Genomic DNA, 27,764 nt, shown 5'->3' with positions numbered 1-27,764 from the left:
TCTTTTTCAAATACTTACAGTTATTACGTAAAATTTATTATTTCATTATTTGCTTGCGCCATAATTTCTATTATACATTTGAAAACTATAAGAGCAAATTAGAAATTCAATCACGCGTTGATCGTGGAGATGATCAAAACAGTATTTTAATCTCCAGCATCCCATCCATGGACTGATAATTTTGAATCGCCAAATGGGGTAGGAGGGGGGAAATACAGTAACAGATACCGAACAGCTTACCGAGTTGCTCTCCTCTTGTGATCATTGCTGCTCTGGTGCCCACCATCAGACTTCTTAAAACTCGAGTGAAAGTTCCCAGGGACGGTTAGTCGACGGTCGTTCAGCGGTTCGACTGTATCTTGGAGGTGTGACACACATAAACATCTGTGAACACGGTTTATTATACGGCCCTAATTTTAATATTTAAAACACATTATTATCAAATATATACGGTAATGTAGAAACAAATGATCTTAGAAAATTCTAAACCTACACGATGCGGTTACGTCATATATTGCGAATCGCGAGTCAGTTTCATCTTCAATCAATAATCGATAAGAGAGTGATGTTCGTAACGTTAATTAATATAACGATTTCATTTTTATAAGAACAATTATTATTTCGCAAGAAAATTGAGTAATATATTTTTAAAAAAAGCCTAAAGTTTATTCAGATTTTCAATATTTTGTTACGTTAACGTTATATACTAACTTCAATCTGGTGAACCGATGATGCTGTGCTGCTGTCCGTTAGAACAAGACCCCCCCCCCCCCTAACGCCTTGATCTATTCCTCTTTTTATACAATTTGTAATCGTTCCAACGGATAATCGGGCGAGTGAGATTAAAAGCTGATCGTGATAATTCGATAAAAATTTACGACAGTATTTTCCTCGCTGACAGTGCAGTTCGGGAGTTTAGATCGTACGTTTGTTTGAAACGCACCTTCAATGCGTTACATGTATATCGAATATCGTAAACCGCTTTACCTTCGGTTCGTCGGGCTTGCTCGACGGTACAATATACGTTATATATGAACCACAAACGGTTATACCACAAATGATAATTTTTAATATACATATATTAGAATCGTGCGGTTTCATCTCCGTGCGGACAATTGCTTGAAAAATATTCTTTTTACGGCATGGGCATTGAAAAGTCGAATTTTTGTGGCAGTTTTCGTTCCGTAAAGTGACGCTTTATACAGCAGCGAACAAAGTTGCGGAATAAAGTCTTTATTCCGTAGTTTTGATGCGCAGTTCGAAGTGCGCATCCCAAACTGCCGAATAAAGTAGCTTCGTCGAACAGATCGCGACATAACCTCACTCTTCGTTTTGCTTTTCAATCCCCATACCGTGAAAAATATTGTACGTGGCATGCCCGTAAACCGTTTTTTTGGCTCGGATAATTTCAGTACTCGCTTCCGGCTCGCTTCCGGCTCGTCCTGAAATCTTTATCCTTGCCAGAAAAAATTTACGGGCGGTTTACGGGCAAGCCACATAAATAGCTAATCTGTGGTTTTTTGTCGTGCATCTTGCTTGTTCGTGATGCAAGTACCTATAGCATACGCGACACGTGGTTGACGGTATAACGGAATGATAGATAGACGGGCTGATGTGTTACGTGTTTTATGGTGTTCGGTATGGTCGTGGGAAAATAAAGTTCCATGTATATGCGGCGTTAGGTTTGCATATGTTCATTTTATTGGTTTCCTACTCGCGTTACGCGATATGTGTTTGTATGTCGTTATATACCTGATTACCTGGTACCATTGTCTCCATTGTCTACGACAAAAGATTAATAATTTTGCGATGCTTTACGGACAAACGTCAGGATACAGATTTTCATATTTCCCTATTATTCATGCGATAATTGGTATTCTTATGTATAACGTCAAACTTGAGACGGTAATTTAACCCATTGAGTCCATTTTTTTTTTTTGTATATTTAGAGAACTTTTCAACATATTTTTTTACGCTTTTTTGCTATTCATGATAGAATATTAACAGGTTTAAATTGTTTATAAATATTGCGTATTATATATGTTAGTATATCTACTTTGCACGTGATACTAATAATTATCTCTGAAATGGTAATTTTTTTTATATTGTTGCTACTTCTATTGCTGATGCGAGGTGCTAATTTTTTAAACCTCGTTTAAAAGTTGACATGGTCTGGATCCTGGTCGCGTACCTACATACGTACACGTGTGATTATTAGAATTGTCATTTATCTGCGAAAACGGAATATGAGAGAGGACCTGAGGCTGTGTAGATAAATTTAAAACAAACAACATACTCGAGTGCCTTAAATATTGCGACTAAAAAAATCGCTGCTCTTAAATCCAGCGTCGTAAAGATAAATGTAATAACAATTTATTTACATACTTTGTAAACTATAATATACCGGGATTTTCAAAAAATTTCTATATGTATTAATATGTATTAACATTGAGAATTGTCTTCTTATTTTTCGCGTTTTGTTATATTATTATAGTCTTGAAACCTTGAGATATTGTTACAATTGTATAACAATCGTTTGGTCACCTGCGTCTTTTAATTTTCCGCAACGCCACGTGATTTATTTTTTGGTTCTTTTCATTTTTTTTTTCAACTCCCCTACTAATCTCCCCTAAATAATCATATTTCGAAATGTTGGTTCTTTAAAAATATTAAAATAATGATTTATTACCTGATGTTTCGTTACGATGTTACGTTATTATAACTTCAACTATTTTTTTTTTTTAGTCTCGTGTAACAAAATGTTAGTTTTTGATGTTTTCAGAGCCCACTCCAAAGAACAGTTCAAAAAAAATTTTTTAAGAGGTCGCTCCACATTTTTTAAAACGTTAGAAATCGTCAAAAATCGATTTTTTTTTTTAAATTTTTTGCTCGTTACAGTATAATTTTACAGATAAAAAAAATAAGTTACCGAAAGTTTCGGTTCAAAGTTTGAATTTTGAAAGGTCGCTCATAATTTTTTTTCAATTTTTTGGTGCATTTCTTTAGATCTTTTCGAGCGACCTTTCAATATTCATATTAAAATTTCATGAATTTTTTTTCTTTAATTTAGTAAGAAAGAATCGATAACAATACACCACGACATGAATTAAAAATCAAACAAAATACTGAAAATATAATTTTTTCAATTTAATTTTTTGACGATTTTTGACATTTTATAAAATTTGGAACGACCTCTTAAAATTTTTTTTTTCGAGCTGTCCTTTGGAGTGGGCTCTTAAAACATGAAAAACTAACATTTCGTCACACGAGACTCGGAAAAAAAAAAAAAGTCCATTTTTTTGCGCCACCCTAATATACACACATATATATATAGGTATATATACCTCTATAATATGTAATGTAAAAAGCAAAGTTGAAAATAATTCTCGGGTATTGCAAATCACCGCTGTACGTTCAACATCACGATATTACCAGTATCAAAACTGCCGCTTCGCGTCTCCGCTGACACTCGTCAAATAATTGTCGCCACTGTGTCATCGAGACACGCGATTCGCAACTATGACGAACCAATGAGAAACAAGTTGTGTAAAAAACAAGAAAAAGAAAAGGAAAAAAAAAAAACAAAAAACAAACAAACATCCGACATCATCGTCATCACGCAGATCACCGTTCACACTAACAGCAGCTGTTACGCAATTTGTCAGAGTCATCATGCGGCCGTTTCACTGCACTGTATAGTGACGACGATACGCGTGTGTGCGTGTTCGTGACTGATCATGTTTAGTGCACACGTGGTGGTGTATGGACAGTGCGTGCGGTAGTGCGTGCAGAAAAAAGTGAAGTATTTATAGAACAATTTAATTCTCACACAGTGATTGGAGATTGTAGATTGATTATAGATGATGATATAGGCTTCGCACTACGTTCAAGCTGTAAACGTAACGTAACGTAAGAATATGTCTCATCGAACAGCAAAAACCACGTTTCCTCCCGCAAAGGGTTACAGACAAGTCGTTACTCTACAGGCGGAAATTCGACGACGACAGTTTGCTGCTCTTGCTTTGCGAACAACTCGGCCACAAGGTCTTGCTAACAGGAAGAATGAGGTATACATACAAATACTTTACGGCTGTAGTATTCATTCGATTGAAATCCGATCGATCGATTAAAGTGCCAATTTTTTTTTGTCTCGAAGTCACATTCGTGACCAGGTAAATGTGTGGAGTGAAAATTTGTTGAGTTAAAGTCAAAGATTTATTTTTGTACAAAATGGTAAAACCAAGTTTTGGTCGGGCTCTACAGATTATTTTCAGGACCTGAAAGATTTCGGCCGAAACGAAGGTTTTACATTTGTCAAAATTAATCTTTGACTTTCGTTCGACGAATTTTTATCCAAAGTCAGTTTTTTCTACGGCTAAAAGCACTGCTATATATGTGCAAATATAGGGTGGTGGCCTTGAAAAGGTGATTTTTTAAATTTCGAAATTCAATTTCAATAAAACAACGAAAGATTACTTGTTCGAAATGTTGATTTTCGAAATTATCGCTGATTAGAACGATTGCTAACCATTGACTCATGATTTCGAAGAATTCATCTTTCGTTCATAAAAATTTAGCCATTCGGTGAGAAGTGAAATTTTTTAGCCCTGACTTTTTGAAAATTGAACGCGATAGCAAATTCTTACAAATTCGTCTCACAATGATCTGCGGCTCTAGTCAAATATAGAATATTCTTTCACTTATGATTATTGTATTTTTCATTTATTGTTTACGTGAGAACAAACTGAATAAATAATGATTCTTGTTTGGAAAAACTGGAATTCTCATGCAATGACATTTTCACAAATAACTGGACACCCTGTTACTATATATAAATATATATATATATATTCCGAAGTTTACCTAACGCAAATACCAATCTTTCTTACATATGGTCGAAGGTTAAAGAATGATGCTTGTTAATCGCGTCTTATCACGAATGACCGCATTGCCGTCGCCAGAGTCCACTTTTGCATATCGTATGTAAGTCGCGTGCGGTTGTTGCGCCGCATTTGCATACTGATTTTATATATACTCATTTTGCGTGTGTAAAACAAAGAGTAAACACTGAGAAAAATCGATTTATTATTTATGTAGATTCTAGAGCAGAGTTTATTCAAGTACAAGAGCCACTGTAACGAGCACTGAGGGCGGATCAAGTTCCGAAAGCACTTGATTCCCAATTATTTGGTGGCGAAACTTGAAGTAAAGAAATCTAAGTTTTTCAGCATTTTGTTTCTTCGGAATTGTGCTCCACCAGAACTTTTAACATCGGGTTTCGGAATTTCAATCCGGTACAAACACATTGTAACGATGTCAGAAAATTTTTCATCGTTGAATTGGTTTTTCATCAAACGTGCCTTTTTGATTTTATAGGTTATAAATTAAATTCTGTATTTTATGGTTTATCAAGTTTCAGGTGATTTTAAACTTTCAAAATATGAAAAATTTTTCTGAACACGCATTATTCCAATAACGTTACAAACGTGAAAACGTCACTAATAACTACAGTACTGCACCGTAACACGCTATACGTTATTATATACGATAGAAGAAACGCGTGCGTTTTATTCTTGGAAGTACGTAACTAGAAACGTGCGAATATAACACACACATCTATACATGTACATACATACATAGAATAAGAGTAAGAAATAGAAAGAGAGAGAGAGAAAATTAATGAGAGAGAATGGATTGAAATAGCTATTTATGTGGCATTCCCGTAAACCGCTTGTTTTTTTGGCAAGGATAAAGATTTCAGGACGAGCTGAAGGCGAGCCGGAAGTGAGCCGGAAGCGAGTACTGAAATTATCCAAGCCAAAAAACGGTTTACGGGCATGCAAAACTGCCACAAAAAGTGGACTTTTCAATGCCCATGCCGTAAACAGAAACTAGCACGTACATTTTAACTTCGAAATCACATTATACGTATAATGTGTGGATATTTATAATTTTGCTTCCTGTATACGTATATATATATATATATATATATATATATACAATATACGTAAAATACGTCCAATTGTTGTTTTCATGTTTCAAATTTAGTCGTACGATTGGAAAACGAAAATAAATTAGAATTTTAGAGTTACGTTATTCATAGACGCCTGCCAAGTCCGAGATAGTAAGCCAATTAGATGGCGTCTACTCGTTCACGTCGTTGGGTTACCCGCCGCTGAATCCTTTCTTAAAATCCCGCAAAGGGGTGTTTTTCAGTTCTTGGAGAATTTTAATGAGCTTCATCTCCCGCTAATTACGCATACGTAATACGCGCTGCGATTATACCTATATATATATATGTATACACACATATATATCTATGTACGTGTAAAATTCTGCGTTACTATACATTTGTATCGAATGACAGTGACGAATTGCAACGATTCGCGCATCGTCGTGTTGTACCAATTAGTCAGGCGTCTGTACTATCCGGTCATATGTAGTCAATGGCACCATGTATATGTGTATAAATAAGCGATTGGTACATTAAAGAAGAAATTATCTTTTCCGCTCTGCAGCTACTTGTTAATTGCAACGCCGCCGCATCTTTGTTTACAAGATAACAACACAGCATGGAGTTGTTGGAAAGTAACGGAGCGTTCTTGAAATTATTCCATGAGTTGAGCTTATATATTTAATACAGGAGCAGAGTCTAGACCTCAAGCTAAGTCACGGCTCTGTTTATACATTTATCATTTTCACACAACGTCTGGAAAAGATACATCCATCGAACCCACGATGGGAATCCAATCCAATCGGTATGCGGCAGTTGAACTCGGCGCGTTCTTCTTCTCTCAAGTTCGTCAGATCGGATATTTTTTTTCGTCTAACTTAGAATAGAAATTGTCCAGATTTAATGGAAAGTCTTTCAAACTTATTCATTTATATCAGTTTCGAACGAAGCTTTTGCAGTGAAATGTTACAGCTAATCAAACGACGATCAGTTTATCGTTATGTTTAACCACTCGTCGTGTACCTTATTGCGTTAAGTCTGATCGATATATATATATATATATACATATTATATACGTTTAAACTTGTTATCAAGAATTGTGTGGGGAAAAAGAGTATCTCGTTCGTTTGATGATATCGATAGTGGCCGAGGTGTCGATTCCTTTTCGACGACGCGGCGATATGTTGTGCAGTCTCTTCGTTGAGTTTAACGTGTTTCATTACTCCTTGGTTATGAGCAGTTACGCTTAATGTCAATCAAGCGACGAAAGCTTCGATCTATGCTGACATCTTGTACTGTGCCAACCTGTGAATTCAAGTCAACTGACAAAAGTATATATCTAATTTTTTTTAAGCTGATCAATTATCGGTTGCAGTTGTTCACTTTTCGCGGTTTCTTTTACTAGGGAATATCGCAGTTCTCATCGCGTTTAGTGTTCAAGTCATCACTGATCCACTCTTCTTATATAGTCAAGCTATGAATGTGATAAATTAAACGCGATGTACTGCTGGAGGATTATTTTTGGGAAGAAGGACAGACCGAAGGTAGAAAAGAAATGCTCGAGAATGAAAAACGACGAATTTCAATCCTGACAAGTTTCATCTCGTTCATCTTCTTGACGCCGAAGTGAAAAATTGAAGAAAACCAAAAAACGAAGAACGTTGAAATCAATCGACTCTAATCCCTAAAGTAAACAGTCGATACTTACCCAGCGAGGATCACATGAGCGGTGAAACCGTTTCTCTGTTGCCCCGTTTTAAAAACGGGGAACAGAATGGTGCCATCTTCGAGTCCGAGAGAAAAGGAGACGCTCTTTTGACACCCGTTTTCATCCACCCTGGACGTTCCTACGGCTCGATATATTCATACAATTGCGCCTTTCGCACCATCGTTTCATCGATGCAAATTCAGGTGAGGGACGAACGTCTGATGTTAAGAGATAATTAGTCGTTACATGTCCTCAACTTTTTCTCCAGGCAAAGTGCCTGATTGCAATTTAATTAAGGATATGTATGTACCTATTATTGCTAGTCAGGGTAACCCTGGTTGGTCGAGTCGTGTCTCGACGATTTAAGAAGATCGTAAACGTATTGAGAGATGCCGCCACCGTCTGCGACGACGGTTGACGTACACGTATAACTCCTTACATGCAATACACGCTCTGCTCGTATTGTCGTCTTTTTACAACGACGAGAAATATTTTGTGAAATTAAACGCTATTCTTTTGACAAAATAATGCCTCGAAAGTAGACGTGGAAGTCATTTTTTATTGAAGGTATTCTTCGTGGGATTGTCTACATTAATGTTCATTAATGTCTTGGACTTTCGGCTAACTTGTTTTACGTTCGAAACAAAACGCATTTGCTCGATGATTCTATACGAATTATGTGACAATGACTGGCGATGCAGTCGGCGTGACAGATTTTGAGTCATTGTCATATAATTCGTATGGAATCGAACTCGATTTTTGTTTAGAATCGAAAACAAGTTAGTTTGAAGACCAAGGCATTGATGAACATTACTGTTCATACGTACGTATAAAGCTCAAGAGTCCTCCGTAGTTTCAGCAAACCGACACAGCTCTGCACTGACGTGTGCGTTTGTCTACAGGTACAGTCAACTTTTTACTACAAATATTAGTTTTGGCACGTTCTTGGACCGTTAATTTGCTAGCCGTAGCGGAAAAGTTGACAAAAAAAAAAAACGGATATGAAAGAACGAAGGTTATATTCCCGGTTAGTTATAGCGGATTCTTTTAACTTTTGCGAATATGCTTTCCTAAAGCGATTCACCACGCTGTCCGAAATCTGATCGAGAAGCGATTGATCCTTTGTGTAGACAAAGGAATTTAAACTATATCACACTTGTCACGAATGACGATTAAATTATACAGTAAACCGATGCAACGTGAATGTCATCAATCGAACAACAAACGAATGAGACTTCCGCGATGAGATACTTGATGTGTTGTCGCGTGCGAATCGAATTGCTGCCAAGCCTGTAGCGATCACGAGGCATCATTCACGCGTTAATTGGTCATTAATCTTTGTAAATGTCGTGGATATTGTGAGGGAAATAAATTTTCTTACTATCATTATTACTACGGCATTAAAATGGCATAGAAGTATGTGTATATCACACATGTCGTTAAGAATCGACGAGCGATTTATCGTTTTTTGCACCACGAAACGTGTGTGAATTGTATTTTATTTCGGCCAATTAATTAATTAATTAAGGATAACGCAATTCCGGCGTAACGTCAAACCTTTTGAAACCCGGTCTGTGGTACACAGAAAAAAATGTAATTCATGACCTCTCAAATTTACATTAATTATGGTTGATCTACCTGATCATTTTGCAACTCTTATTATCATCTCAGTTGTACATAAATCTTGCAAGAAGTTACTATGAATTTATACTCGAAAAAATCTGCCGTCCGTAATACTCACCATAAGAGATGTAGAATCTACAGTACATAGTTCTTTCCGTGTAAAATATTCGATTAGTTTTTCGTTTCAGGGTTGCAAATAATTCGTTTCATATCATCGATGCGTCACTTTACATAACATCATACGTCCATGAATCGAGTCAAGTCGAGTCAAGTTTGTGACCCAGTTTTCGATGCAGGCGCCGCTAACGCTTGCCGAAACAACGTCTTCGGGTTATAAAATTGATGCGATTTTTTTATGAAACTTTGAATCGATAATTTTCACGTTTATACTGCACCGCACTATATATGCACATGCAGGAACCACCTATTCCCCAATTTTCTCACATAAGATGCGGTGATCAGTTGCGTCACGAGGTTCTGATAAGACGCTCGATATGAGAATACCAAAGCTCAAGTCGAACTGATACATTAGTTGACGAAAATTCACTATCTAGGTATATCGCAACTTAACGTGCTTCTTACGGTCTCTGTATCTACAACAAAACTCACAGGGTCAGTCAGCTTCTCGCTTTTTACAACACTTACAAACTCGTATACGAATCGGACCTTATTTCATTGATCTATATTCTATTCTCAAATATATATATATGAATAGCTACGAAATGTGAAAAACCTCGACGATGTTCGACCAGGATTTTGCGCTACAAAAAAGCGCGGTTGAGCTGCTCAGACGTCAGGTACAATAATCTATGATAATTTATATTTTTTCTTCATTTTGGCTTGAAATTTTTTCGTTTTCTCTCTTTCTCTCCCTGTACCACGCCCGTTAAGATCGTTAAACAACAAACGAACTTCCGCGTTCAAGGGGCGTATATAGTATATCAAAAGATCTGCATATGTAATATCAAGTACGTGTTTGAATTGTTTTTTGTTTTTTTGTTTTCATTTTTCGTACATCCTATATCTTTTCTTATCACTTGAATACTCGCTAGCCGCTGTGTAAGCATGCCTTATATATATATATATATACCTACGTATAAATATCGTAATATCGTATAAGCAGCATATTGAATTTGGATTCTTTATGTTTATATCGCATATTGTGTTTGCCTCGTATAGTGCACGTGTTTAGCAACCGAATATTATATCAATATATTAAAGTAGTTTCCCTCCCCCCTCCCCTCCTCGCAGAACTTGTATGTACTAATAATAAACAACGACGACTATGATCCTAGTATACATGTTTGCTAAAAGCTAACATTATGCGCGATAGTATTATATGTATAGATCGGTAATTTATAATCGTTAGGCAGTAAAGTACATAATATTATTCGCTCGGGTAATATAATGTGCGAATTTTATTCCCGAAACGAAATATCGTCGTCGTCGGATGTATTGTTTGTTGTGCCGCTGTGCAGACACTGAATTTATTATTATCATCATTCGTTATGAACGTACTGCGTAAAGAACGAAAATTACGGAAAAACCTGAAAAATCAAAACCGGTCAGGGAATTTCGTCAATTAGGAATTAAGTCGTGGGAAATTCAGAAAACGACGATTGTTCCACCGCAACGAAAAAAAATATATACATATATATTAGGGTGGTGCAAAAAAACCGACTATTTGTTTTTTTTTTAGTCTCGTGTGACAAAATGTTAATTTTTGATGTTTTAAGAGTCCACTCCGAAGGACAGTTCAAAAAAAAAATTTTAAGAGGTCGCTCCACATTTTTTAAAACGTCGGAAATCGTCAAAGATCGATTTTTTTTTTTGTTTCAATTTTTTTTATCGTTACGGTATAATTTTATAGACAAAAAAAAATAAGTTTCCAAAAGTTTCAGTTCAAAATTTGAATTTTGAAAGGTCGCTCATAATTTTTTTTCAATTTTTTGGTGCATTTCTATAGATCTTTTCGAGCGACCTTTTAATATTCATATTAAAATTTCATAAATTTTTTTCTTCAATTTAGTAAGAAAGAATCGATAACAATACACCACGACATGAATTAAAAATCAAAAAAAATACTGAAAATATAATTTTTTTTTATTTAACTGTCCTTTAGAGTGGGAAACATCAAAAACTGACATTTTGTCACACGAGACTCAGAAAAGAAAAAAAAATATTCGGTTTTTTTGCGCCACCCTAATATATATATATATATATATATATAAAATATAAGGTCAGAGAATTTTATTTTATTTCAGAAAAATGATTGTACCCTGAACTCGCTGAATCGTGTAACAATAACATAATAAATTGAATACCTATCTGGAGTCACCGGTTGTAAAATTTGCTTCGCGAGGCGGCGAAAATTCTTTATTTAATTTGCTCACTTCAAAAGTGCCGCTTATATACATATAGATGTATATATATAATATATGCTATATTCGTTTCGGCGCCAAGTTGAATACTTGCTAGGGGGGGAGATTGAATGTAACAATTGCATGTACGCCTGTGCGTGTATGTCTACGTGCTTAATGTGGGAATTGACTGTGCTTGCAGGTCGGTAAGTTGAAAAAAAAAAAAAAAAAAAAAAAAATTACAAATAAAAAAAAACATTTTTACGTCAAGTTTTCTCTGCATCCTGTATCTCACAAGCCAAGTTATAAAAATGTCTAAAATGAAAGTATAATTACATGAACACATCGATACCTTTGACTGAAATTTAATTTTTTTTTTTCTGTTTTTTTTATTTCTTCTTCTAACCTCTAACGTATTAAAATCGTGAAATATCGTTGCCGAACGAGAATGCGACGTTATTATACAGATCTGGTGATAACAATATGTACACGTGTAGAACGGGTGGTTCTTATCAACGAACTTCTATATATATATATACACTCGATACTCTCGTTGGATATTAAATCTGAAAATTAGCATTCGTAGCTCGATTCACTTTCGCGGTATAAACGAATTTGTAAAATTAATTTTCAAATATTCTTTAAAAAAAATTTTAAATCGATGTTAGCTTTTTGTTACAAAAAGAAAAAAAAAAAATAAAAAGAAAAAAATTTGCACAATCCAACGGGCAAGATCCATCCTCTATATTATCATTAAACAAAGGTCGAACCTTGTATTATTATAAAAATAACGAAAGGTAGTGCGATTTACGTTTAACATAAAATTTTTTCGAACTTCACGCGAAGTTTTGACACCTTTTTTTTGTCCCGGTTCGCCTTTCTTATCCTTGATTCAACACACGGATCTTCGTTCCAATTTTACATCGGTCACGGGGTATAGAGGAGACCCGCATATATCCCGGCGGCACTCTTACATCGTCCATAGTTCGCGCTCGTTTCCCCGTTGAGTGACTCCTCGGTTTGGGTACTTCGCTGACTCTCGCGGGTTTTTCTTTCGTTCGTGTCGTGATTTTGATGCTTAATTTAATCGTGAAAATTTTTTATTACCTTTATTTTATTTTTTATTTTTTTTCATGATCTTTATTGTTATTATTATAGTATATCGAATTTTTTGAGATGAACAGGATGCTGAGGTTAACTCCCATATCAAAGGTACGATAATGGTACTTACGTATACAATAAGACTTTGGATTGTGAATCGTATATCAAACCGAGAAAGAGAATTTTAAAGCTAAATTACATCAAGTCTTTTATTTTTACACTTTTTATCATTAATTGTTTAATATTTATTTAAATAAAATTGCAGCCTGCACTTACAATCAGTTCACTCGACTACGTTTAATTAATGTGTATCCATTGTTTAGATACGCGACAGACAAGACAGACAGCAAATAGCCACAGATTAATAATCTCACTTGGTCTTGACACTCGCGCGCGATCTTGCAACAGTGACAAATGCGAGAAGCCAAGTCGCACCGGTCAAATGAATCCGAAGCTCTCGAGCCCGATGGTCATCGGCCGAATTTCAATGCAATCGAGATTTCCGACAGCACTCACATACACACTCACGCAATTACATTAATTGATATCGATCGAACTTTCTTTTTATACGATTTTTAATTTTATCGTATACTTGTAAATTACCGGTACGGTGAAGATGTTTTTAATCGATTACAAGATCCTTCCTTGATATCGACGCAGAATTATTGCTGGGCTGGCAAATGTTGATATACATATATATTAGGGTGGCGCAAAGAAACCGACTATTTTTTTATTTTTTTATTTTTGAGTCTCGTGTGACAAAATGTTAGTTTTTGATGTTTCCCACTCTAAAGGACAGTTAAATAAAAAAACATTATATTTTCAGTATTTTTTTTGATTTTTAATTCATGTCGTGGTGTATTGTTATCGATTCTTTCTTACTAAATTGAAGAGAAAAAATTTATGAAATTTTAATATGAATATTAAAAGGTCGCTCGAAAAGATCTATAGAAATGCACCAAAAAATTGAAAAAAAATTATGAGCGACCTTTCAAAATTCAAATTTTGAACTGAAACTTTTGGAAACTTATTTTTTTTTTGTCTACAAAATTATACCGTAACGATAAAAAAAATTGAAACAAAAAAAAAAAATCGATCTTTGACGATTTCCGACGTTTTAAAAAATGTGGAGCGACCTCTTAAAATTTTTTTTTTGAACTGTCCTTCGGAGTGGACTCTTAAAACATCAAAAACTAACATTTTGTCACACGAGACTAAAAAAAAAAAAAAATAGTCGGTTTTTTTGCGCCACCCTAATATATATATATATATATATATTTCAAATGTCTGACATCTGTCGCTGCTGTTGCTGTTATTGCACATGCGGAAATAGTTTTAGATTATATAAGAAACAGACTATTCTGTCTATATATATATTTTTTTCTTTGTTATCCTGCATCGTCCGCATGACTCTAATTGTAAGAGCGATAAAAGAAATTATGTACAGGCGCGTTGTCGAGGGCATCGCAATGATAGAAATAATTTTATCAAGCTAATTGTGTTTTGTCAAGTGAGTTCTTTGGATTTCCCCAAAATCTTTGAATCTCTTGTATGTTTATAATATTATTTGTTGTTTGTCCTGATTTTTTTTTTATCATCTTATCAAAACGACATCATCACAATTTGAAGAACAATATTAATTTTTTAGATTGTTAACGTCTCCGTATATATATATATATATATATGTATAGCCAGTATATTATATATATCATGCAAGGAATAACGGTATATTACACACGATTTCACGGAATCATAGAATTTCTTTCACTGTATCATAATAGACTTATTCATGATCAGTTGCCATATTCCAGATCAAACTGGCGGCAATGAATCCGCTTCTTCTTATGCCTCCAGGCACGCGACACTGTGTTAAACATATACGTATATATTATATTATTACATATATATATATATATATATATATATATATATATATATATATATGTACGTGCTGCTCGTTGTCCGTTCGCCATACTCATTGATCTCAATTATTGTGCATTACCGTATACCACGTCGATGGTCGTTCGGAGTTTCTCTTTCGGGACTGAATGTATATTTTATTGTATCTTATTGGAAAAGTTTTTGAGCCTTTGAGTTACACATTATTGTGCTGATCGTGAGTAAAATTTTATAACGAGATATTATTCTATGGTTTTCATAACAGGGTCGCTGATATTATGTATCTGGAAACTAATTTAAAAATTTCAAGACCGTGGATCCAATATGGCGGACGTAAAAATTCAAAAAACTCTGAAATGTTAAAAATTCGTACTGAATTTTCAAAATCCGATCTTACATTTGTAATCAGCAACCCCAATAAACTGTGGACAGAGTTTTTTCTACGGACTCGATCGATTTTGAAATTTTTGTCCACCATATTGGATCCATTTTTTTCAATTCTTAAAACCAAGATTCGTACTCAGCGATCTCAAAGACTCATAATTTATAAAAAAACATGTATATACATACCTATAGAGAGGTTACTTGCTAGGAATTTAATTATTCCTTCAACTTTCACGATTCTTTTGAATCAAAAATATACAAAAAATGGATATAAAATAGGTGATAAGAATGAAGACACACGACTTTGAATAAAAGGTCAAATTAGGATAAAACCTAATTCGCTGGGATAACGCTATCACGTATTAGTCAACGGTCCATGCATCCCTTTGTCACGTAAATTGTGACGTTGTTTGTTTTTTCCCACTGATAAAAATCATCAAGTGTTTCATATCCGTTGTCAATGGTTTTCTACAACGCCATTGGCATAATCTATAATCGAATATTATGTACATTTCTCGGGACTGCTGCTTGATCTGAGCGTTATATATATATATAAAGCGATATTAATGATAGAGCCAGTATTACGATACTTACCTTTGCTCGTGCAGGTAGTATTTTATTTGTGCTCCGCTGATTGATCCCATAACCGAAAAAAATTTTCTAAAGTGATTTTAAGAAATTTCATACAATAAACTGGTCGATTTTTCTTCGTTTTATGGCTGGTAAGCAATTGATTCGTTTTAGTCCAGATTAACATAATGAATAGATGGCCACAGAGAGAAAGAGAGAGAGAGAGAGAGAGAATGGAAATAATAGTGTATCTGTGGGTTGATTTTTGTTTTTTCTTTTTAATTTACTGCGACAAACTCTGAGCAATAATTTTTCAAACTAATGCTCGATGGTTTATACAGAGTTAGTTATTTTAAATTATTACAATCGAAATCTTTAAGCGGTTTTTGTCATTATTAAAAGTATAATATCATGATTTTTAATTATACTATTTAGGAAATAAATTTGTGTGAAATGTTGCAAAAATTTTTTTTGCTTTTTCTTTTCCCCGAACGTTGATATCGAATAATGTGAAAGAATAATCAAGTATTTCGTTCGAGGAAAGAGAAGATGATGATTTTGAAACGGAATTTGATCCGTCAAGTCGATATCGATTTTTTATTGATAAATTATCGTAATAAACTTTTTTTTAATATACCATCAACGGTAGAGTAGCCAATAGCTACGTAGAATAAATTGGATCTACGATAACGATGATTTACAACCGATATAAGACGACCAGCTGAGAATTTGGCGTAATATTAAACAGGATATTAATAACATAATAATCAGTAATAATTTAGTGCCATGAATTATTTATCATACTGCGATATATTTTCTGAGAACAGAATCGCATTATTTTCTGTTTTTTAAATTATAACTATATAATGAAATGTTTTCGAAATTCTAACATTTAATTTATCTAACAATTATTGTTAATTTAATTTTTTATACAAGGTACCTCCTATGTTATCAAAAAATCTAATATAAATAACGATGATCGATAATTTTTCTGCATATTATCTGTATATTATTTCAGGATCGGAGCAACACTCGAGCTTTTTGCGGTTATGTGATTTTTCCGCAAAAAAATTGACATTTATTCATCATTATTCTCTTCATTGAAATTTTTTTTTTTTTTTTCAATAACAATAACGATGTTGTGTTTTAGTGTAAATCTGTTACAGTATTTATCTAACTACCATAGCATCGTGGTGGTCATCGGATGGGATGAAATCGTAATTTCTGCGACAATTCTTTGTTGTGGTTTTTTCCGTAAAACGATAACAATACCACAATTTGACGGCGTAAACTCTTTCTTTAGTATAAAAATAAAATGTTTTATCGTAAATCTGACCGCTTGAACGACGCCTGTTTTTGCGTTGGTACTAAATTATACGAGAACCATAAAGCAAGGCCATCGTTAAGCGCTGCTTCGTCAACCTGTTGCATTATATTTTACTCAACTCATCGGTTAGCCAAGATCCACATTTTCGGCGATTGAAAAGGCGTGCGTTTCAAGAAAAAAACGATAGAAATTCGGTCCCGTCGAAGTTTCGTTTCTCATTCTCATACCTCATGGATGCGGTTTCAGCTAATGTGTGACTTGTGAGCCACACAGGATTGTCGAAGAATCTAAAGACGACCTGACCTCTATAGGAATATCGGAGAGATGTCAGAGAGTCTTGACGATTCGCTTTGTAATAATGATCAGCCTTCAAAATCGGCCGAAAATGAAGACGCGACTTTGGAAGTTACGGCGGAGACAATGATCAGAGAGAAAATTTCCCCGGGATTTTGCTCCAGCGTCAACCAACTGAAGACACTAAAAGCTCAGCCCAGCTTTCCAACGTCAAGTTCTGACACCATGATCCGTTACGTTGGAGATGGTGGTGGTGGTGGTGCTAGTGAAGGGCTGGCTAGACGTCATTCCTCGAATATCGTCGATGGTACGACAAAGCTCAGTGATCGAGATGGGATCCTAAATCAAGGTTCCGTAGCTACGAACGTTAGAAGAAAACGCCATTCTTTTCTTCATCTACATTTACCCGAACATCCGGGATGGTCGGCGAATAACCTCACCGGCGGTAATCACCACCATAACACATTCGCTTCTCATTTATCTCACATCCATGTGCCAACCTTGACGTTCACTGCACCAGCGGCCGATGGAACCGGTCGGAAGTTCAGCTTTGGCATCCGGAGACACTCACATACGGTCAGTCATCATCGATGGGACACCTTTTCCCGTTTGCCGTTTACTCTGTCCCCTCGCAACCTCGTCGCATTTTATCTTTATCGATTTCATGTTCTGTCCTACCTCGGTCTTGCAATTAGCACCCGGGGTCAGGTAGGTTGAGTGTCGTAACAAGGCAATTTTATACCTAACGCTATGGGCTATACAGTTTAACAGATTGACATAACGCCATCCACGTTTTTCACGTGTGCGAGCATTTTACAAAACCAATTTTCAGTTTAACGTTTCGAAACATGTGCCACATATTCATGGTCTCAATTTAATTTTGATGAAAAGTCACGGTTGGTTTTTTTTTTTTTTTTTTTTTTTTTGAGAAAAAAAAAAACAACGGCATGTTGAGGCGTGCGAAAAACTGCACTAACACACGATTTGCAAATTTTTTTGCTGCACGTTCCTGCAGAACTAACTGTTTTCAATTGTGTTGCATAATATCGTTACCACATACGTAACGTCACGTAATCGGGTCAAGAAGAGCATCTGCAGTGCACAGACGATATTAAGTACATTTCATTTTACTTCACATTCACGTCGATATCATCAATTTGCAAAAAACACCTGGTCGCAATCAAAGGAGCCGATGATTGCGGTTTTGTAATCGAACACCTTCCCCGGACCCTTTTTCACGTGAACTCGATCCTCTTCGGAATATCGACCGTTCGTTCAGTGTAATGAAAAATCTATCTCTTTGGGAATTTTAACCATTCGGAACTTCGACCCGCGACCTTAGCCTGTCTGATTGTGAAATGCTCATGGCGGATTCTGTTCCACTGAAATTTAAGTGAAGTTACACTTACACTTCACTTCGAAGAGTAAAACGCCGTTAACCAAACACTCGAGATGAGTTCCTCTTCGATATACTTGAGACACGTAAAATTCGCTAGTATTGGACTTATAATTTGGTGATACCACAGTGAAAATATTTCACAACTTAAACACCGAAGATTTTAGTGAAATTTCAGTGATGACCTGGAATGTCACTCTAATTGCACTGATTTTAGGATCACAAAAAAAAAAAAAAAAAAAAAAAAAAAAAAAAAAAAAAAAAACACGCAAATCCTAATACAGTATAACACGGTGGGACCGAATCCGCCAGGGGCGATAATCGCGAGCCGGTTTGACCGCATCGTTGCTGTTACTGCAACACCAGTAGCATGTCATTCTGGGATACTCAGTGCCGTTTTCTCTGTGGTGCAGCCACGTGAGCTCTGTGGTGTTTGCTGGCTCCTATATTTATCGGCTTTCAAGATGCAGCTACCCATCATCACTTGGTTGAACACCATGGCTTCAAACTACAATCTAAGCGCGTCCAATGGTGTACGTAGTGCTCGTGAAAACATCCCACCTATTTCACATTGCCTACTGTCGAAAATACAGCCAATTTATGCATAAAAAACTAAGTTTCTAGAGGATTATAGTGACAATAGTATAAGGTTACGTTATTGTAAAGTTATTGCTCTTGCAATTAAGCTTAAAACAAATGTAATCACACTGTGACATTGTATAGGTTGATGTTCTGGTTATTCAATATATTATGTATAAAAGTTTTTTCTTTTTTTAGCCAGGGTGAATAAAATTTAATTACTATTAAAACTGGATGTGGCTTAAACTTTTATTCGGTGATATAAGTTTCGTGGATCAGTTTTTTTTATCTTGGCGATGTAGGGTTGAAGAAGAATAAAATTTAATGAGAATGAATGGAATTTACTTGGGTTTTATACAAGGTGTTTTATTTCAATTAATAAAACATTTTATTCAGTCAGTTAATCAATTTTTACAATCTATTATACACTAAGGTATAGTTATTACCTAGACATAGTCTGGCTCAACCCTAAAAAATGTATGACTATCGGTTCTTGAGTGAGAAATTTAAGGGAAAGATGTTTAGATTTTTCTCTTCGCTATATATAACTTATGGTGTAATCGACGTGTATCCAATATTGTATACGCAAATTATAATCAACTACTTTATCGTTTTGATTATAGATATTACGATAGATTCAGGATTCAGTATTGATATTAATTACTTTTATTCAAATTATTCGATATTAAGTAATATAATGATAATCATGATTTTTACCATGTTATTAAATAGAATCATTTAACGATCTTTGCTCGCAATTGATATTTTCTATTTTTCAGGTAAATACTGTTGTATTTTTATACGAGGTGCTGCTTATTAATTTTTTTTTTGGTCTTTCTTTTTTCTTCAAATAACCACTGTAATTGTTTTTCTTTGGAGTTTTTTTTTTTTTTTCTCGTATGTCGAATTAATCATTGATGTAATATTGCTTATTCGAGTTTAATGAAAGCTTCACGCCGTATAATAAATGAATGGATGTATTCGCAAATTTTTTCTTTCCCATTTTCATTTAACAGGTTGGATTTTAGTGACGAATCTTTATCAACTTCGCTGTCAGCGCTAATCGAGTTTTGTTGTTTTTCTTATGTGTTTTTTTTTTTTCTTTTCTTACCAATGTCATAGGTAAATAGACAAAAGAGTTCACCATGGGTTTATTATTTTCAGACGCTTCATCGTTCGGACTCGATGGTTTCGCTCTGTTACCGATCCATCGTCAATTTCATTACTGACGACAATCTCGTGGGCTTGCAAAATTTTCTTGAAAATAAACGGGTCCAGGTTGACGATCGCGACGAAGTGAGTCTCTTCTACATTTCAGCCGCTTATTCATCTTTGCAAATTCATGTCTTTAACGAGTGTTTCGTCATTTCTTATTGTTTGAATAAGATAAAAATAAATAAATAAAAATCGTTTCAGAATGGAAGTACGGCACTTATTTATGCCGCATTTAAAGGAAAAATACACTTTGTCCGGGAACTGATCAACCATGGAGCGGACGTCAATGTCGAAGACGGGGTACACTATAAAAACAACATACTATAGTTGAAAAATGTTTTGTTTCCCTGTTTTTTTTTTTTGTTCATTACTTAGATTATTCTATGCCGTTGTCTGGCAATGAATTTTTTTTAAATTGCATATCATCACCACTTGCAATTTCAATACTTCTTTTTTCTCATGTATAGGATGACTGGACAGCGTTATTGTGCGCAGCCAAAGAAGGATACACAGACGTATGCCTCGAGCTGCTTGAACATGGTGCCAAATTGGAGCATCGTGATATGGTGCGAAATTTTCGTAATGTCTCATGTGACAATTTGACAAACGAATTGTCTGATTCTGGTCCTAATTCTTTTCCATGGTACAGGGAGGATGGTCAGCACTCATGTGGGCTACGTATAAAGGCAGATCCGAAACGGTATCACTGCTGTTATCTCGAGGAGCAGATGTCAACGCTCATGGCAATTATCACATATCCTCTTTGTTGTGGGCTGCTGGTAGAGGATACGCAGATATTCTCAAAGACTTGATAGCACACGGTGCTAAAGTCAATGTCGGTGACAAGGTACGTTTACCGTGGAACAATCTGTGTCCTGTAGTTAAAAAAAAAAAATACAATGTCAATCAAACCTGTTTCTCGAATTCGGATTTCAGTATGGAACTTCGGCGCTGGTTTGGTCATGTCGTAAGGGGAACATAGAGATTGTCGACGCTTTGTTGAAGGCTGGAGCAAACGTCGACACTGCTGGCATGGTGAGCCATGGAAATCGACGTTGTTGTATCGATGTAAAAATCGGCGATATCGTGCGATGCTTATTGTTAAAGGTGAATCGATTGTGTTCTAGTATTCGTGGACAGCTCTGCTGGTCGCTACTTTGGGAAATCACGTCGATGTTGTCACACTACTTTTGGAGTACAAACCGAACGTTAACGCTTTGGACAAAGACGGTTGCACCGCACTGGCTATTGCATGCAGAGAGGGACATCATGAAATAGCTAATGCTCTTGTAAACGCTGGGGCGTATATCAACATACAAGACAGAGCCGGTGATACCAATTTAATTCACGCTGTTAAGGGAGGCCACAGGGGTGTGGTTGAAACTCTTATAAAGAAATACGCCGACGTTGATATAGCTGGAAAGGTAAACGGTTGTTGGGTGTACTTGGAAAAAGCCAGTTTGGAGTGAGAGGAGAGTCTTTGGACTCGGTATGAATTTTATTGAACGCTTCTTTTAAACCAGGATAAAAAAACGGCGACGTATATCGCGGTTGAGAAGGGAAATGTCGCGATGGTCAAGCTGTTGTTGAGCGCCAATCCTGATCTGGAGATTCCAACGAAGGATGGCGACACTCCCCTACTTCGTGCTGTGAGGTCGCGTAACGCTGAAATTGTTCAGCTTCTACTCGACAAGAAAGCCAAGGTTTCGGCGACCGACAAAAAGGGTGATACCGTACTTCACATTGCCATGCGGGCCAGGTCGAAAGCTATCGTTGAAATATTACTAAGGAATCCCAAGAATAGCCAGCTACTCTACCGGCCAAATAGGCAGGGAGAGACACCCTACAATATAGATATCAATCACCCGAAGACGATATTGGGACAAATATTTGGTGCTAGTTCGTATATCAATTATTGTAATGACTATTTAGCGACACCGTAAAGACATGTATGTGCTATAAACTATCGGTTCTTTTCAATAGGACGATTGAACACTAATGAGGATAATGAAAATATGCTTGGATACGACCTGTACAGTAGTGCGCTCGCCGATATTCTCAGCGAACCATCACTCTCCACGCCGATCACTGTCGGTCTCTATGCAAAATGGGGCTCTGGGAAATCATTTTTACTCAACAAGCTTAGAGGTTTGTTATTGTTCAGTACTTGATGAAATTCGAGACAAGCACCGCTTATGATGATATTGAATGTTGACTCTGTTGCTTTGGAATATCACGAGATATTATCATTAACTGACTTTGCAGAGGAGATGAAAAATTTTGCACGACAATGGATGGATCCGGTATTCCAGTTTTCGTCATTACTATTCCTTGCCATTGTTCATGTATCTTTGATGATCGGAGTGATACTCGGCCTTGCCGTTCAGTCTTGGATAATTGGACTTAGTGTTGGCGTTGCTTTTGTTGTTGTACTCTACGTTTTCCTGGTTCTTGTTTGGTACGCCAATCAAAGGTAAGTTAATCGTTATCAAATCGTTCGAAAATCTTTGTTGATATCTGAATTACAAATACTTCAGACCCAAATCAAAAACAGGAATTTTTTGTTTTCAAAAAACAGGTACGACTGGTACTGGCCGTACAATTTCAACGTCGCTCTCACCAGAAAATTAAACAACCTGAAGCTACTGCTTCAAGTTATGTTTTGCCATCCTCCCGGTGCTCAAGTTGGCGATTCTCCAAGTGCTCAACCGACCAAGTTTTACTTCACTGATCAAACTCGCGTTGGCACAACTTCGGCAGGAGAAAATGCGGTTGTACAAATGGTCGGATCGTTGTATGACTCGATCGAAAATGATTACGGGTCTTTAGTCACCAGACTTTATAGAGCATTCAGACCAAAAATGGCAAAATCGACATCTTCCTGGAAATGGAGACACGTTTGCTGCTTACCTTATATTGTAATATTCGAAATTTGCTTTGGCTCGTGTTTGGTCGGCGTCTCTATACTTACCATCTACCTTATCGACCTCGAGACTTCTAAGTTGGTATTCTTTATGCATCAAAAAGTCATTTGATTTTCGTCGGATTCAATCAATTTATTTAGAGATATTGTTTTCACTGTTCTAGTCCTGTTATCGAACGAGTAAGCGCTCATGCAGTTATGTTGACAGTTGGGCTGCTGCTTTCTGTGGGCATTATAGCCAACCTGTATACATGGAGCAGGATGCTGCACGCCTTGGTATTTTCTCAAAGAAGGCATTTACAGCGGAGTATTTCAAAGCTGGAAACATTAAAAAGTGAAGGATTTATTCAAACTTTACGGTCGGAGGTCAATTTAATGACTGAAATGGTTAGTGGCCGTCAACCTGCTGATATTGTTAATTCAAAATCCAACTTGAGGACAGTATAATTACAGGATAATGATATTTATTACAGGTGAAATGTTTGGATAGATTTACTTCACAGCAGAGTCGGCTAGTAGTCGTTGTCGATGGATTGGACAGTTGTGAACAAGACAAAGTTCTCCTAGTTCTCGATGCTATCCAAGCGTTATTCAGCGACAATCACTGCCCGTTTATCGTAATCTTAGCCATTGATCCTCACGTTATTGCGAAGGTAATACGATTTTCTTCATTGAAATCACACTTTGAATTCGATCGATCACCTCAGGTCGAATAATTATCGAAAATTTATTTTGCACTGTGATGAAACTATCAAACAATCAGTTTCTCTGTATTGGTGATTACTTTCTCTTAATGAAAACGTGCATCTTGAGCAAAATCAGCCTGTTCCCATATCCTATTGAATCTTTGCTTTATTTGTACGTAATGCAAGCCTGTTACAAGAATGAAATAAAAAAAAAAAAACATAGCGGTATCCTTTCAAAGTAAATAAGATTTTAGTTGAGATATATCAAATAAGATAATTATTGATGCTCACTAATTGATAATTGTCTGTTTTGCATGGGCCAGGTGGCTCGTGACAAGGTTAGTTAGTTATGTCGTATTTAAAAGTCTTGTGTATCGATGTGGTGTTTACATATGTTTAATGTATCTCTTGACATTGTCTTCATTTTCATTTACATCGGCGTTGTTATTACACTGTAACTCTCATCATAATGCAGGGAAGATAACGCACCTGAACACCATGAGAAAAATTACAACCCATAATTTTTAGTTGAAATTTCTTTTATTTAAAGAAAAAATTCCCCGATGGTTGAGCGGATCTAGTGGTATTCCGGAGTGAGATCTCCCATTTGTTGTATGATATTGTATCTCTGTGTAATATGCACGCATATCCCTGCTCTGTATGGATGACCTTACGGTCAACTTGTGGCAAGATAATCTCATTTTTAGATCACTAACTGCAATTTGTGTTTACTTAATTTTTTCATAGGCAGTGGAAGTGAATAGCAGGAGACTATTTACAGAATCGAATATCGGCGGGCACGATTACTTACGCAACATGGTTCACCTGCCGTTTTACCTTCAAAATAGTGGCTTACGAAAGCTTAAAGTGGCCCAACAGACGGCTCAGTATCACAAGAAGAGTACTTGGACAGAAGCAGAGGATAGTATTAACTATGCAACAACAAGTGCCATTCATCACTCGGTCTCAAATAGGAGACTCAGCACGGAATCGGGTGTTATGAACAGTACGGAAAAATTGAAACCTCCGAGCAGAAAGAATAGCAGGAAACTCAGGCTGAGCGAATCTGTGGCTAGCAGCATTGGCAGCAACTTGAACAGACTGGGCGGTGCCCATGATCTGAATAAAATGTTGCTCACCGATGATTACTTTAGCGACGTAAATCCACGTAGTATGAGACGGCTTATGAACGTAGTTTACGTTACAGGTAGGAGCTATAGTGTTTATTACGATTCGTAAATATTCAGGGACTGGTTAGATACTTTAGGGTACAAGAACTAATTTTTTATTGCAGGAAGACTGCTGAAAGCATTCCAAATAGATTTTAATTGGTATCATTTGGCCAGTTGGATCAACATCACAGAACAGTGGCCTTTTAGAACTTCTTGGATGATCCTACATTACGATCTCTATGAAGAAACGCTTGACGATTCTACATCCCTCAAAGCTCTGTACGACAAGTGAGTCAATTGTTCCAAAGATTCGTATAGTTTATTTATTTGCAGAATGATCATAAAAACTAGATTTCTAAAAAAACCTTCTGATTTCGGGCAATTCAAAATTTTACCCATGACCATCTGGATTTTCGTATACTATTGAAATTTGATTATATCAATACTTTTTGTAGAGTGCGACCCCAGATACCAGTACTAAAAGACGTTCAACCCCTCTTGGAGATGGATAGAGACGAGCGAAAACTGGATGTATTTCTTACTTTTCATCGATCTAGTCTTTTGATATCAGATATGAAAATATTCCTTCCGTTTACTATAAATCTCGATCCCTATATCAAGAAAAAAATTAAAGAAGAGCAGCAGGTAATTGACGAGGAGACTATGATTTCTGGTATATACAAACCAGCCGCGCCATGGAACACTCATGTCAATCATCAAGAACACTGGCCACCCAGTAAGAGCGTATTAACTAATCGCCAACACAGATCATCCAGAGGAAACAATGACCAACGTCCTGTACAGCCTGGCTGGGTTGCACAATCAGCAATGGATTGGCAGCCTCCACCGTGGGTACAGCTGCCACCTATGGAACCTGCACCTAGACCAATATCTGCAATTACTAGTCTTCCGGTGTGTAAAATATTAGAAAATCCTTCATAAACTATATCAGGTTGTCTTGAAATAGGGAGGGAGATTCTAATCTTGTAATATTTGTTCATTTCACAGCCAGACATTTTGGAAATCAAATTATCGAGTCTGTCGGTTAATGGGGTTTGCGATCTCCTTGGGAAAGTAGAAGAACTGAGTCCAGCTCAAGCAGCCCGTTACAAAAATGTTATCAGAGAAAATAACATAAGTGGTCGAGTACTACTTCACTGTGATCTACAAGAGTTGAAAAAAGTAAGATTGCCGAACTCAATGTGATGATCTGTCTTGACTTGTGCTTCTCTTCTAATCAGAGATATTTCAATTTTATACTTTTTTTTCGATAATTTTAGGTACTTAAAATGGGTTTCGGAGATTGGGAACTTTTCCGTATGGTTATCGTGTCTCTCAGGGAAGCGGAACTTTCATCTTTTACAACTCACGAAGAGGGTCCTCGCAGCGTTCGATTTACCGTAGGATCAGAGCAAATTACACGCAAAGGTTAATGCAATGAACGAACTTGATAACATGTTTTTTTTTTTTTTTTATATAATTATACTGCACAGGCAATTGTAAGATCGTTTTCAATCCCCCATTATCTTTCAGTAAATATAATTGTTTTTTTAACTGAGAACACATTTATGTAATAGAACTAACGGCGCAAAATGTTTCGTCGCGACCTGTTGTTGTGGAAAAAGATAAGTCAACATCACGAACCGATGGCCCTTCTAGACGAGATCCGAGTAAGCAATCTGTAATGGAAAAACAGGTGAGAATTGACTGCGAATAAAGCATGTCTCTAAATTTAAATTACTGTGGACTAACGTATGGAAACTATTCACATGCTTTCACATTGGATTTAGTATCAGGTAAGATGTGGCTACCTTATGAAAATTAGATGTACAGTTCAAGTAAATTTTATTTTCGAAATTCATAAAGTTTTACAGATGTTTTAATAAATCCGAGAAGGAAGGAAAATGATTAATTTTACACGCGGCTTGCATATTCACCCACAATGAGCTCATTGTATTGTAAAGCATGTGCGTTACGTGTGCGCGTGTTGTGTGTCAGGTAACCCTTGAGGAACAAATGATCTGCGGAGCCCTGCAGACGTTGAATGAGGAGGCCTGCGAAGATGTGCTAGACGTACCTTCGCCAGCCACAGCTCCAACTGACTCACTTCCAGGTGAGCCTCCCTCCTCTTCTCTTGCGCTTAAACTGCCCGTGGTCATTGTTCAGGAACCGCCAAATAGTGACGACAACTCTGAATTAGATATTGATTACAGTACAATACTCTAATCTAGTCGAAAATGACTGAGAACACGCTATCCATTCTTGAAATTATTTTCAATTTTTATATAATACGCTGTAGGAAGTGTATTTTTGTGGCATAGATATCATGCAAAGAGCGTGCGTTTCTCATCGCCGGTAAAAATCTTGCAAATAATTTGTATTTAAGTAGGTACATGAAAATTTCGGAACTTTTTGAATGGAAGAATATACGAATCATATCTGTGATGCTATAAAATTAAATGGGGAATACTAGCCGTTCACATGAAAGTATAAGTCTGAATGTTGTAGAATAAGGAACAAGTCCAAAGTTTTATATTGGTACCTCTATGTATATAGAGGGTAACGATTGTACAT

At 36.2% G+C, this 27,764-nt stretch overlaps 1 protein-coding gene across 8 annotated transcripts in view; it reads left to right on the top strand.

Moving 5' to 3' along the window:
• Positions 1-27,764, top strand: part of LOC124408034 (kinase D-interacting substrate of 220 kDa) — a 44,951-nt gene that overhangs the window by 3,996 nt on the left and 13,191 nt on the right. For 2 of the 8 annotated variants that reach the window (XM_046884690.1, XM_046884686.1), the window contains exons 1-21: positions 17,297-17,795; positions 20,359-20,490; positions 20,611-20,709; positions 20,877-20,975; positions 21,059-21,256; positions 21,346-21,444; positions 21,537-21,833; positions 21,933-22,308; positions 22,393-22,557; positions 22,675-22,882; positions 22,988-23,410; positions 23,497-23,719; positions 23,806-23,985; positions 24,766-25,225; positions 25,313-25,478; positions 25,646-26,102; positions 26,199-26,372; positions 26,471-26,618; positions 26,768-26,886; positions 26,981-26,986; positions 27,189-27,303. In XM_046884690.1, coding sequence (XP_046740646.1) covers positions 17,346-17,795; positions 20,359-20,490; positions 20,611-20,709; positions 20,877-20,975; positions 21,059-21,256; positions 21,346-21,444; positions 21,537-21,833; positions 21,933-22,308; positions 22,393-22,557; positions 22,675-22,882; positions 22,988-23,410; positions 23,497-23,719; positions 23,806-23,985; positions 24,766-25,225; positions 25,313-25,478; positions 25,646-26,102; positions 26,199-26,372; positions 26,471-26,618; positions 26,768-26,886; positions 26,981-26,986; positions 27,189-27,303 — 4,594 coding nt within the window. In that variant the 5' untranslated portion in view covers positions 17,297-17,345. Of the gene's footprint in view, positions 1-3,851; positions 4,068-17,296; positions 17,796-20,358; positions 20,491-20,610; positions 20,710-20,876; positions 20,976-21,058; positions 21,257-21,345; positions 21,445-21,536; positions 21,834-21,932; positions 22,309-22,392; positions 22,558-22,674; positions 22,883-22,987; positions 23,411-23,496; positions 23,720-23,805; positions 23,986-24,765; positions 25,226-25,312; positions 25,479-25,645; positions 26,103-26,198; positions 26,373-26,470; positions 26,619-26,767; positions 26,887-26,980; positions 26,987-27,188; positions 27,304-27,764 lie in introns of those variants that run through there. The other 6 variants (XM_046884688.1, XM_046884689.1, XM_046884684.1 and 3 more) reach the window with 5 other exon arrangements.

Source organism: Diprion similis, chromosome 7 (genome assembly GCF_021155765.1).
Source record: "Diprion similis isolate iyDipSimi1 chromosome 7, iyDipSimi1.1, whole genome shotgun sequence".
NCBI lineage: Eukaryota > Metazoa > Arthropoda > Insecta > Hymenoptera > Diprionidae > Diprion > Diprion similis.
The sequence above is the reverse complement of the archived record's forward strand: the minus strand, read 5'-3'. Positions and strand labels throughout refer to the sequence as shown.